The following is an 11,813-nucleotide window of genomic DNA, read 5'->3' on the forward strand; positions in this document are numbered from 1 at the left end:
TCCCTAGTAACACCTCTTCATGCTTCATTTTTGGACAAAGAAAAATAAAGCGAAAGTCCATTCATGCTTCAATTTCCAGTAAATGATATTGTAACTATAAAAATAAAAACGCACGTTATGCTTTATTTGTAGGAAAATTTAAATTATTTATCATTGTAATCTAACTTTCTTGTTACATTTTCGAGTGACAATTTACAAATGTGAAACTCACTCCTTGTCTTATTGATTCTTTTATTTTTAAGGCATGAATATTGGCACCGTGCAGGTTTTCTAATTGGGAATAAAGATAAAGATGTATTACCAATTCCAATCTCCAAGAAGGAACAATAAACGGAAAGTCCATTTTGCCCCATGGAAGAGTTTAGAAAAATGAATTGGAAAAAAAAGCCGAAATGGACGGCAAAATGATATTTGCAATATTAGTTCTATTTTAATTTTTAAATTTAAATGTAATTTTAGTTTTTTTTATTTATCAAAATCTATAATTATGGTCTCTCTATCTTAAAATAGAATTATTAATTTTTTCTATTTTTTAAAATTTATAATTTTAGTTTTTTTTAAAATATAAATATTTAATCCTCCAATTTTATAAAATTTATAATTTTAGTTCTTCCATTAAATTTTAAACAAATGACTATTTGAACCATAAAAGTTACAAATGATATGTTTAACCTAATATAACTTATATTGAGTAACACTGACACAAACTTATTTATTTAATCTATCTAAATCTTGTAGGTCAACACTCTCAATTTAATGGAAGTATTAAAATTATAAATTTTATACAAATGAGAAACTAAAAATCTTTATTTTAAAACCTAAAAATTAAAATTGAAAACTTAAAATATAAAGGATTAAATGTTTTTATTTTAAAATAGAAAGATAAAAATTATAAATTTTAAAAAATAGAAACATCAAAATTACATTTAAGTTTAAGTTTCATTATAAAAATAAGTTAATAATAAAATTTATTATGATTTTTTTTTCAATTCAACGTAAAGATAATTTTAAATTACTTGACTTAATTTTTTCAAAAAAATCAAACATGTAAAAATTTACTTACAATCACAATCACATTAAGAAATGTTAAAGATGAAACCAAACATCTCTTTATATTAATTAATTAAAGGAAATTAATTGAAGGCTCAACGCGGTAAGATATGAACAATAATAATTAATGATTGAAATATGTATGAAAAGACAGTAAATCCTAAATAATAATAATAATCAACAAAGCGTTTTGAATTGATCAAGAAGAAATAGGTACATGTGAAAGTACAATAAACAACAATAAAATAAAATAAAAATGTGCTTAAAAGAAGAAATAAAATGTTTTGAGAAAAGAAGAGAGAGAGAGAGAGAGTATGTGGGAGCTTAGTGGACATTAAAATGGAACAAGCCCTTCCTTTCCTGGCACTTTCTTTTGCTTTGAGTCCCCACTTCCCTTTTTATTAACAAATTTCTCACCTCCTCACACTTTAAATCCAAACATCTCTATTCTCTATATTCCACCCTTTTTCTCTTCTCTCTTCTTTCTCTATTTCATATCCATTCCACCACTGCATCCAAACAACAAGTACTCTCTCCCTTCCATTCATTCATATTCTATCCTATGATTTTCTCTAATTATTATTGTTATTATATTATTATTTGTGAAATTAGATTGTGTTTGTTTGTATGTTTTTATGTTGTTGGAAGAAAAGAGATTATTGAGATGATGTATGTATATGAAATGAAAACCTTGGATGTGAGGCTAAGGATTCTCGTATTTGTCTCTATTCATCGTTATCTACATCAACTACAATTTTGTTTTCTTTCATAGTCATTATCCTGTTACCACCACACCGAACTAGTTTTTTTTTTTTTTTGGACTCGTCGGAAAAATAATCGAATTACTCAAATATACCGTAATAATCGTCAATAAATAAAATAAAATTATTTTCTTCATGACTTTTTTTGTCTTATTCTATAAAATGTTATTATTCATTTTTGTGTGTGCAATGCAAAATGCAACTACCACGTTTAAGTGAGGTGATTGCGCTGCACGACGCGTGGATATAGCTGTACTTAGGTACAACCAGTTGTACGTGATATTCAGGCACGAGAAAAGATAAAAAAAATCAAAATTAAAAAAAAAGTCAAAATTTATGGCTATTTAATAGTAATTTTAATTATTTATTTATTTATTTTGGTTTTTAAATTTGTCCGCGCGGTACTCATGGTCATGTGCATCTCGTTTCTTCGTTGGTCGGTTTTGGGCCGAGGGTGCAGGCCCACGTAGGTGGGGCCCATATGGGTGATAGTGTATTAGTACTATCATAATTAAATATTTTGTTGTTGTCATCTTTTTAAGCTATCTTCAGGGCATTAGGCTAGCTAATTATTCCACTTTTTGAATTTTGAATTTGAATTGTGAATGCTAATTTATTTATTCCTTTCATTTTTGGGCTGCTTGTTGATACCAGAGTTTCACCAGCTAGATAGAATTTGCTCTTGCAAAAATGGCAGCTTCTGGGGTAAGTGTTATGGAATTTTTAATTGAGTTGTTATGGGTTATAGTGTTATACTTATGCATGTTTCAGATGAATCGTGGCTTCATTATAATGGTGGGTTGTTTTGTTATCTCAGGTTCATTCTTGCAAGCAAATGAGGAGGTTGGAATCGAGGAAGTCTCATTCTTGGTGGTGGGATAGTCACATTAGCCCCAAGAATTCTAAGTGGCTTTTTGAAAACCTTGAAGGTATGCAATTGCAATGGTCCTATAGTGTTATAACTTATATGTTTGGTATTATATTTGTCTTAATTCTTTGATTCCTCTATGTTCACATTCCCACTCATCGTTTAAAAAATGCTCACAAATTTAATCTCTCTTTTTATCTTATGAATTTGATCCCCTGTAGTTTATTCACTAATTGAGTCTCTTGTTTTTTTTTTTTTACAATCATGTTATTTTAGTCTTCGACTCCAAAATTGTATTGGAGACTAAAATAATGGGATTGTAAAAAAAAAAAAAGGAAACTCAATTGGTGAATTAAATTACAGGAGACCAAATTTGTAAACTAAGATAAATAGAGAGACTAAATTTGCAATTAAGCCTTTAAAAAATTATATTATTGATTTGATACTAGTAATCCTTGAATGAAAATTCACCTCATATGAAAGCTTTTTAGCTGCAATAACTTCATTAACTTCCTCAGTTTTTTCATTTTATTTCTTTAGATGTTCTTCACTTCTTTCATCTTTCATAATTGAATTCTCTGTTTGTATGTGGCAAGGCTTAACGTGCAAATAAAACTTCTTGCATTAAGATCAGCATGCCTAATTTTTTATTATTATTATTTTTGCAGAAATTGAACATCATTTATAGCATGTCATTCAAAGCAACCCAAATCTTTAGACTTCTTAAGTTGAATAGGGGTGTAAATAGGTGAATAGGAGTGTCAGTAATTATGTGTGTTTGGATGAATGTTAATAAAATTAATTTTGAATAAAATTGATTTTGGTTAAAATTGATTTTAAAGTGATGTGATTTATGTTTGAATGTTTTTATTATAAAATCAAGTTAGGAGTAAAATTTAATACAAAATTTTGGATCCAACACAAAAATTACTCAAAATTGCTTCAATTTATAATCAATTATGAGTTATGAGCTCTTCTCCGACATGAAACCAAACACGTCAAAATTTATCCAAAACCAAACATGCCCAACCAATCTATTTAGTACATATATGCCTGGAGCCAGGATCAGAGTTTAAGTGGTAGAAAAAAAAAGAACCATGTCTTTCGATGTGCCTTGGATCAGTTGATTGGTGTTGTAGGGATGTCTTTTTATGTTCTTTACAGTTTACATTTTGATTCAACCTATTATAATTTATAACATTGTTATACTTTTATTCTATATCACTACCTGCCTAATTGACAAGCTTTTCCACCATTCAGAATCTACATCAATTTGGCTATTTGACATTTCTGCCAACTAGACAGGGTACCAAATACCAATATGACTAGAGAGCCATGAAGCTTCTTTTATAAGTTGATATCTATATTCAAAAAAAAATTATAGGTTTTAATGTTCTGTGTATTCAGCAGAAAAGCTAGAAAATAAATATTGGTAAAAAGTGTGTTTTGAATGATAACTCTTCAACAGTTCAACTGATATGTTTCCATCTTTAAGTGGAGTTTTCTATTGTAGTTTGAAATGATTATCTCCTATAAGGGATTTAGAACCTCTAAAGTGTCGGGTACTTTAGAAGAGAAAGTGTGGAGTCATAACCATTGATTGGAAAATCAATGGAAAATATTTTTAACTACTTCATGGTAGTTTGTAATACATGTATAATATCATAATTTCAGCTATTTATTTTCTAATCAATGGTTATAATTATACACTTCTCCCTCAATCCCTCCAAAATACAGTACTCACTTTTGAGAAGCCAAATTCTGCTGTTAGATAGCTATGGCTGTTACATATCTTTTTGTTTTGGTGAATGGAATGCTAATTATTTTGAGTAGACCATATTGCTCTACTTCCAACTTTTTTTCATCAACTATGCAACAAATACAAACTCCTGCTTTTCCAAAGAGGGCATTTATTTCTGGGTTTAGGTTTACATTCCAGTAATGTTAAGAAGAGTATATAACATTCCTACAGTTGTGTCGTGTTTTGTAAAATCATTTCCCATCCAAAAATTATTCCCAGGCATATGTTTTGAGTCTTATTCCCAATAATTCATTCCCATTGATAAAGATGGGCAAAATTTATTCCCATGAGGATGATTGAAGTCTTGCAAGAATGGGTAGTGGGTAGTGGGAGAAAAAAAAAAATTTGTTTTTTAGGTATATTTTTCTCTTATAATTGCATGTTTGGTGGAATAATTTTTAAAGGATACCAAATACCCAACATGGACATGATATATTTTCAGAAATACCATACTCACTCAGGAATATCATTCCTGTTTATCTTATTCCCAGAAATGAGAAGTTATACTCTGAAACAAATGCGACCTGAATATCAATTTCCATCCCTTTATTCTTTCCATGCATGCATCTTTTAAACAAGCTGAAAGATTCTTCAAAGCATTCTATTTTCTAAACTTCAATGATGTCTGTTACACCTGTTGACGTAGTTTGCTTTTAGACCGCCAAGGTTAGTCTAATAGTCTTTGTTCTGCTGGCTAAACAATGAAAGGTGTTGCCTTTGTTATGAAGGTCATGGGCTTTTAGATTGCCAAGTTTATGACCTTGTTGCTTAGTCTAAACAAGGGCAATTTAATACTAGTAAAGTAATAAATGTCGTTGCGATATTAGCATCTCTTTTTCTTCTTTGCCATGACTTACTGGATAAGAATTCTCCAGTCATGTTTTTTGTTTTTTTGGGGTGGAGGGAGGGGGTTTGCATCTTGCTTTGTATATGTCAATCCTTTTTTGTCATAATGTCGTCCAAGAAAATGACATGATTTTCATTCTCAGAGATGGACCGGAGTGTGAAGCGAATGTTGAAGCTGATAGAAGAGGATGCAGATTCATTTGCCAAAAAAGCTGAAATGTATTATCAGAAGAGGCCAGAATTGGTTGCTCTGGTTGAGGAATTTTACCGTGTTTACCGGGCTCTGGCTGAACGTTATGATCATGTCACAGGAGAATTACGGAAGAATATACCCTCTGATCTCCAATCCCAAGGTTCTGGTATTTCAGATGCTGGCTCTGAACCTTCCTCCACTTGGCCCTCTCCAACTCCGAAGAGGGGGCGTCGTTTTAAGTCTGGTACCCGAGCTGCTGGGTTTGAATACTTTCTTGGCACTAGTGGAAATGGTACTGATGTATACCAAAAAGATGGGGATGAGTCCTCTACTTTGACAGATTCTGAGGAGGAATCTGACGATTCATCAGTTAATAATTATTTGGGTTTCTCACGGAATGGTAGTGATCTGGGGATAAACAGAAGAATAATGGAATTGGAAACTGAGCTTCGTGAGGTAAAAGAAAAGCTATGGATGCAGGAAGAGGAACATGTAGATGGATCATCTAGGGGATCAAGAAGTGAGAATACTGAAGATGTTTATACCAAAATTAATGCATATGAACAAGAACTGATGACTGTGAATGAGAAGTTAAGACTTTCAGAAGAAGAAATTACTAAACTGAAGATTGAGCTTGAAAAATACAGACTCTTCAATACAGAAAATTTGGAGGCTGGTTTTGAGTCATCATCAATGAAAGAACACATCAATGAAGGAGGGGAAGCCCTGGAACACAAGACTATAGAGCTTGAGGGAAGCATTGATGGTGTGGATAAGGAATTGTTTGACCAAAATGGTGAGATCGAGACACTTGTGAGGGAGCTAAGAATTACCAAAGAAAATCTCAAAGCTTCAGAAATGCAAATTACTTCACTGAAATTTGAGGCCAATAAATCATCTGAAAGAATTCAGCAGTTGCATGATCAGCTTGAGTTGGCTCGTAAAGACATTTCTACATGGAAAACCAAATTCAATAGTGAGAAAAGAGAGAGCACCAAACTCCATGAAAGACTTGCAAGGTTAAGGACTAGTCTATCAGACCGTGACCATGAGATCAGGGATTTGAAAACAGCAGTATCTGACACCGAGCAGAAAATCTTCCCAGAGAAAGCTCAGTTGAAGTCTGAAATGTCAAAGGTGCTGGACAAACGGACTCATTTAGAGGAACGGATCAGAGAATGGGAAAGTCGAGGCCGTTGTTTTGAAGACGAGATCAGAAGGATCCAGTCTGAAAAAATGGAGACAGAGGAGGCACTCAAGGGTGAGATTCAACTATTAAAGGCAGACATAGAGCAGAGAGAGAGCAACATAAAAGACCTCAACACAATCCTTGATACTTTAAAACTAGAGAAAGATAGTCTCCATGTAGAAGTCTATTCACTCAAGGAAGAGGTGAACTCCAGAGATGGTAGGATTGAGCACCTGAACACCCATTTGAACCAACTTCACATGGAACATGTACAACTGATTGCTGGAATGGATGAGGCACAGAAACAAGTGGAAGAACTAAAATCAAAAGCAAAGCAACTTGAGGAAGAGGTCGAGAGGCAAAAAACCGTGATTTTAGAAGGAGAAGAAGAGAAACGCGAGGCCATACGGCAGCTATGTTTCTCACTCGAGCACTATAGAGATGGCTATAATATGCTTCGGCAGCATGTTATGGGACACAAGCGGGTTCCAGTTTTGGCTGTCTAATTAATGAAATCTTGGACGTAGTCTTTTGTATATTGTTTTGGTGCTATCTTCATTTCTCTGTCTTGGGATGTTTTATGGTTCTAGTGTATATGAGTGAAGGTCATGTGTACTAGTACGGAGAAGTGATGACCATGTTTTCATGGTGTAAGTTATACTCTGGCTTGTTAGCTATACCACAATATGCTGATGCCATTGCTAAGAGAACCCTTCCTTAAGGGCTCAAGAGAGATTGAAAATTTTGCTTAGTTTGGGCTAATATTTGTATAACCGACCCGTCTGGTCTTATGTGAATGGTTGTGCAACTCTCTCTTTCTTTCTTTCTTCCCTTTTTTTTTATGTTATTGTAAGTTGGATTTCTCTTACAGTAAATATATTATAGTTATAGATTGACTTGGATTTTCACGTTGCCCTTGACCAATGCCTTATTTTTTTGGCAAGTAAAATTTTAGGCAGGTTGGGTTCAGAATTCATTAGGATGAGAGAGGTTATGTCTGGCAGTTCAAGTGGTTAGAGAAGTCTTAAATATAAGAAAATGCTTAAGTTTCTGTGTTTTGTTTTGCGGGTAATAGGCGACAATTTTGCGAGTGGAGATGGACAATAACCAAAAAAAAAAAATTAAAGAAAAATTCTAAGACATCTATTTGGAATTGATTAAAACTATATTATTCACTCCATATAATAAATTGTACAACGTTATGTTTACAATATTAAAATTAAAATATTTAAATACAAAAGAATCTTATCTAATTCGTCTTACAAATCTACCATCCTACACTATTGTTGCAATCTTCCTACCTAAGTCCCACAAAGGCAACAACTAAAAGAAGAACAAACAATATAGGAACCCCGAAAACTAGAAATTTGGAACCGAAGAACAGAAGAACACAGAAAATGGCAATGGGAAACAATAAAGGCAAAGGAAAACCACCAGGTGAGGCTTGGCTGGTCTCCAAGGTTGCTGATGAATCACCCCATTCACCTTGCACCCTTGGACCAAATTCACAATCAGTGTTACCCTGCAACAATATATTATATAAAATATATTATAAATATTATATTGATATTTTACTTTATTAATAAAATATAAGATCATGGCATGTTTTAGAGTCTTCTCACCTTGCTAGCAGCGTAACATACTATTGCTGCAGTTACCATGAACAATAATAGAATCACCGCAATTGTGCTTTTTGCAAAAGCCATTGTGTTGTCAATCTAATAAAAAAATAAAAGTGAAAAGAAAAACAACTAGAAGAACATAAGGAAATATGGGGTGCTGAATGAAATCATTCTTATTTATAGTGTAGGTTTTTTTATTTCTTAGAAAAATAACGTAGTTACCTTTTTTAGTTTAATTGTGTTCGATTCTAACGTGTTTATCTAGATAGATTCTGTCCAATTTTAATTAAGGAAATTGTTTCAGGTTCTTTCATTATTCACATGATTGAGAATTTTTTTAGAACTTTAACATGATTGAGATTGATTGTTCATTCAATTCCCCTTTGGTAAAATTTTGCATGTGTGACTGCGTGTAGGATTTTAATTAGGGAATCGTGAAACCAATCTCAATTTTAATCAGCTTTGATTATTATATTTATTGTTAAATTAAATATTTGATTTGATTAGATATCTTATCTTTATCATGATAAAGATTAGAATAATGAGAAGTAAATATTTTGTAATTCTGATCAAAATAATTCTTAATAATAGGATTATTGAATCGGTAACATATATAGATATGTGTGGGTATGGATTAGGGAACCAATAATACCCGTACCATATGGATACTCCCAAAAATTACCCAAGTTACGAGTTTCTTAGTTCTCAATCTTACCAATAATGATAATAATAAAAGATATATCACGTTTCTTAATTTACCAAAAATAAAAAGAAAAAGATCACGTTCTTTAATTTCTAAGTGATAAATCATGTTATTTAATTCACCAAAAAACGATTATGATTCCAATAGAGATAAATCACGAATCACGATCTTGATTTACTTAGATATAAATCACATTTTTTAATTCAAAAAATATCAACTTTATTGTTTGCTCATTTTCTTAATTTTTTATTTATTGTAAAAAGATCTTTAAATAGAATTTTAATTTTGTAATATTTTATGATTATGATTATGTTTTATAAAGATCTTTCAAGGAAGCTTTAATTTAAAAACTATTGTATTTTTAATCAATTTTTATAATTAACTAAAGTACGAATAATGGTACGGTTATCACATTTAGGTACCAACACACGAAGTTATTAGCTAAAACACTTGTCTTGTTTATTTAATTTTGTAAATACTATTTTAGATATATCATTAATCAAGATTTTCTAATTTTTTAGAATTATAAAAATTTATAAATTAAAATAAAATATTTAATATTTAATTTTGCATACATTTATTTTTATTATAAATTTTATTTTAATACAAATTAATAAATTATTATAAATTATTTCTTATTTTATTATAATTTAAAACATTACACAAACTAATATATTTATTATTCTAAAAAGAATTTTATTTAATTTATAAAAATTTCATAAATTTAAAGTAATATTTAAATGATCTAAAAACAAAAAAAATAAAATTTATTACCTTTTATAATATATATAAAAAAATTACATAATTTTTATAAATTAGATAAAATAATTTATATAAATAATTTACATTTATGTAATTTTCTTGATTTATATAATTGGTATTAAAAAACTTGTTTACTAAATAATATTTTATAGTTAAAATGAAAATATTAACATGTAAATTTTCTAAAATTAAATATTAAAATTTTATTAATTATGAAAATATAAATTTTTTTCACTTTTTTCTATAAATACTTGTAGAAAAATTTATCTAAACAGGCTCTTACCCTACTACCGCCATTAGATATAAAAGCTAAGAAAATTTTGAGAGCATGGTCATCCATTCATCTTTGCAAAGATCGAATGTTGATTAACCCTAAATAATATCTTGACAAGTTTTATCTTTAACGAATTAAATACTGTCATACGATTTACGGTCAAACTCATTTAGTGGAATAAAACTTTTATTAAAGTGTTTTTTTTCCTTGGTAAGTAACGGTAAGTAAGAGTTTAGTTTTACTAATCAATTGAGAAGTGATTAATGCATTAAAATTAAAGTTAAATTATTTAAGTAATATTTAAATTTAATTTTTTATAAAATATAATTATTAGTTAAATTTTATTTATTTTTAAGTCAAATTCTGAATTATTCATATTTATTATTTTCTTAAAGATGTATGAATATTATATATATTCGGTTTAGCATTGAACAAAATGCTATGTCGGACAGTACAGCTCTGTTTGCTGCCTAGATAATATCGCATTAGAATATAAAATTGAAAATTGAAGAGATATGTATTATATAAAATTGAATAAGGGATTTTAATTGAAGAGATATGTATTATATCGCATTAGAATATAAAATTGAAAATTGAAGTGACAGAAATATTAATTTTAATTTGATAGAAAAACAATAACGAAGTGTTTAATCAAAATTTTGTTCTCTCTTTGATTTAAAATAATTTTAATATAACATTACTAATTATTATACTCTAGCCTCCATGTGGCTCTGATCAGAAGTTGTTGCTGCTGTTTCGTTGAGGCAATGAAGGAAGGTGGTTGCTGCTAGGGCCAAATCTATAAGGGTTTTGGGGGCAGTTACCTCCACTAATTTTTACTTTTTTAATGTAACATATATGCAATATTGCTTCTACAACATATATTTTTGGATCTGTCATTGGTTACTACTTACCATAACTTTAACACTCATGTAGTAAACTGTAGTAGAGTAACAACTTCAACACTCTTTCAAATGACTTCTGTTCTTTCTTCAACACTTTAGCCTTCATTTTTAATTACCAAGATAAGTTTATAACTCCTAACTAACTTGATTTGTGATTTGAAAGACTTGTGTCGACTCTATCTGGGGTGATGATGGATGAGCTTAGAAAGGCAAGGGCATGTACAGTTAATGGGCTTGGACTAGTGTTGGCCATGTCTAGAACACTAATTAAACAACAACAAAAAAGTTATTGGAATTAAGCTAAAAAAGATTAATCCCTCGTATATAACATGATGAATGGGAATATTAGACCTTTTATTTGTAATTAATGTACACACTTATATACATTATTTTATATTGATAAACTTTTATAATTTTATATTAAATATTTTCATCATTTAATTATGATACACTTTATATATATTTTGTGTCAAAAAGTACAATAGTTTGTAAGTTAGTAGTAGAACAATATTGAATTGCTGATTTTCCACTGACATATAGCATGACGTGATGGAATGTAATTTTATAAACGTTTTTGGAATTACGAGTGGTTGCTATTGTACTTGTTTGAGTTAGGTGTGCCACATCTCCTTCTTGTTGGTCTTTTTCTGTGGTAGTAGGTGAGACAGCCTCACTAGTGACAAATCACTATTTCAATTTATAACTCAGCTTAATTAAAATCCCTTATTCAATCTTAATTGTCCATAATTGCACAATTGGTTATTTACATTAGTAATTATCTGTGCATATATATTGTTTTCTTGCCTTCTATTGCTTCCATCTTTATTCTTAAATCACAC

The 11,813-nt window shown here is 30.1% G+C and overlaps 1 protein-coding gene across 2 annotated transcripts; it reads left to right on the top strand.

The window, feature by feature from the left end:
• The first annotated feature begins 1,365 nt into the window (after positions 1–1,365).
• On the top strand, positions 1,366–7,620 carry LOC114383201 (protein NETWORKED 4A-like). Of its 2 annotated transcripts, XM_028342825.1 has the most exons (4): positions 1,366–1,576; positions 2,466–2,516; positions 2,629–2,740; positions 5,470–7,620. In XM_028342825.1, exons 2-4 carry the CDS (start codon positions 2,502–2,504, stop codon positions 7,212–7,214), a joined length of 1,872 nt encoding a protein of 623 aa, XP_028198626.1. In that variant the 5' UTR covers positions 1,366–1,576; positions 2,466–2,501; the 3' UTR covers positions 7,215–7,620. The 2 variants fall into 2 exon arrangements, with proteins under 2 accessions (XP_028198626.1, XP_028198625.1); XM_028342824.1 differs by lacking the exon at positions 1,366–1,576 and having other exon boundaries at positions 2,321–2,516.
• The last annotated feature ends 4,193 nt before the right edge of the window (positions 7,621–11,813 follow it).

Source organism: Glycine soja, chromosome 14 (genome assembly GCF_004193775.1).
Source record: "Glycine soja cultivar W05 chromosome 14, ASM419377v2, whole genome shotgun sequence".
In the NCBI taxonomy this organism is placed as follows: Eukaryota; Viridiplantae; Streptophyta; class Magnoliopsida; order Fabales; family Fabaceae; genus Glycine; species Glycine soja.

Coding starts and splice junctions, on each gene's coding strand:
- LOC114383201 (XM_028342825.1), top strand. Junction 2,741..5,469: donor GCTTTTTGAAAACCTTGAAG/GTATGCAATTGC, acceptor TTTCATTCTCAG/AGATGGACCGGAGTGTGAAG.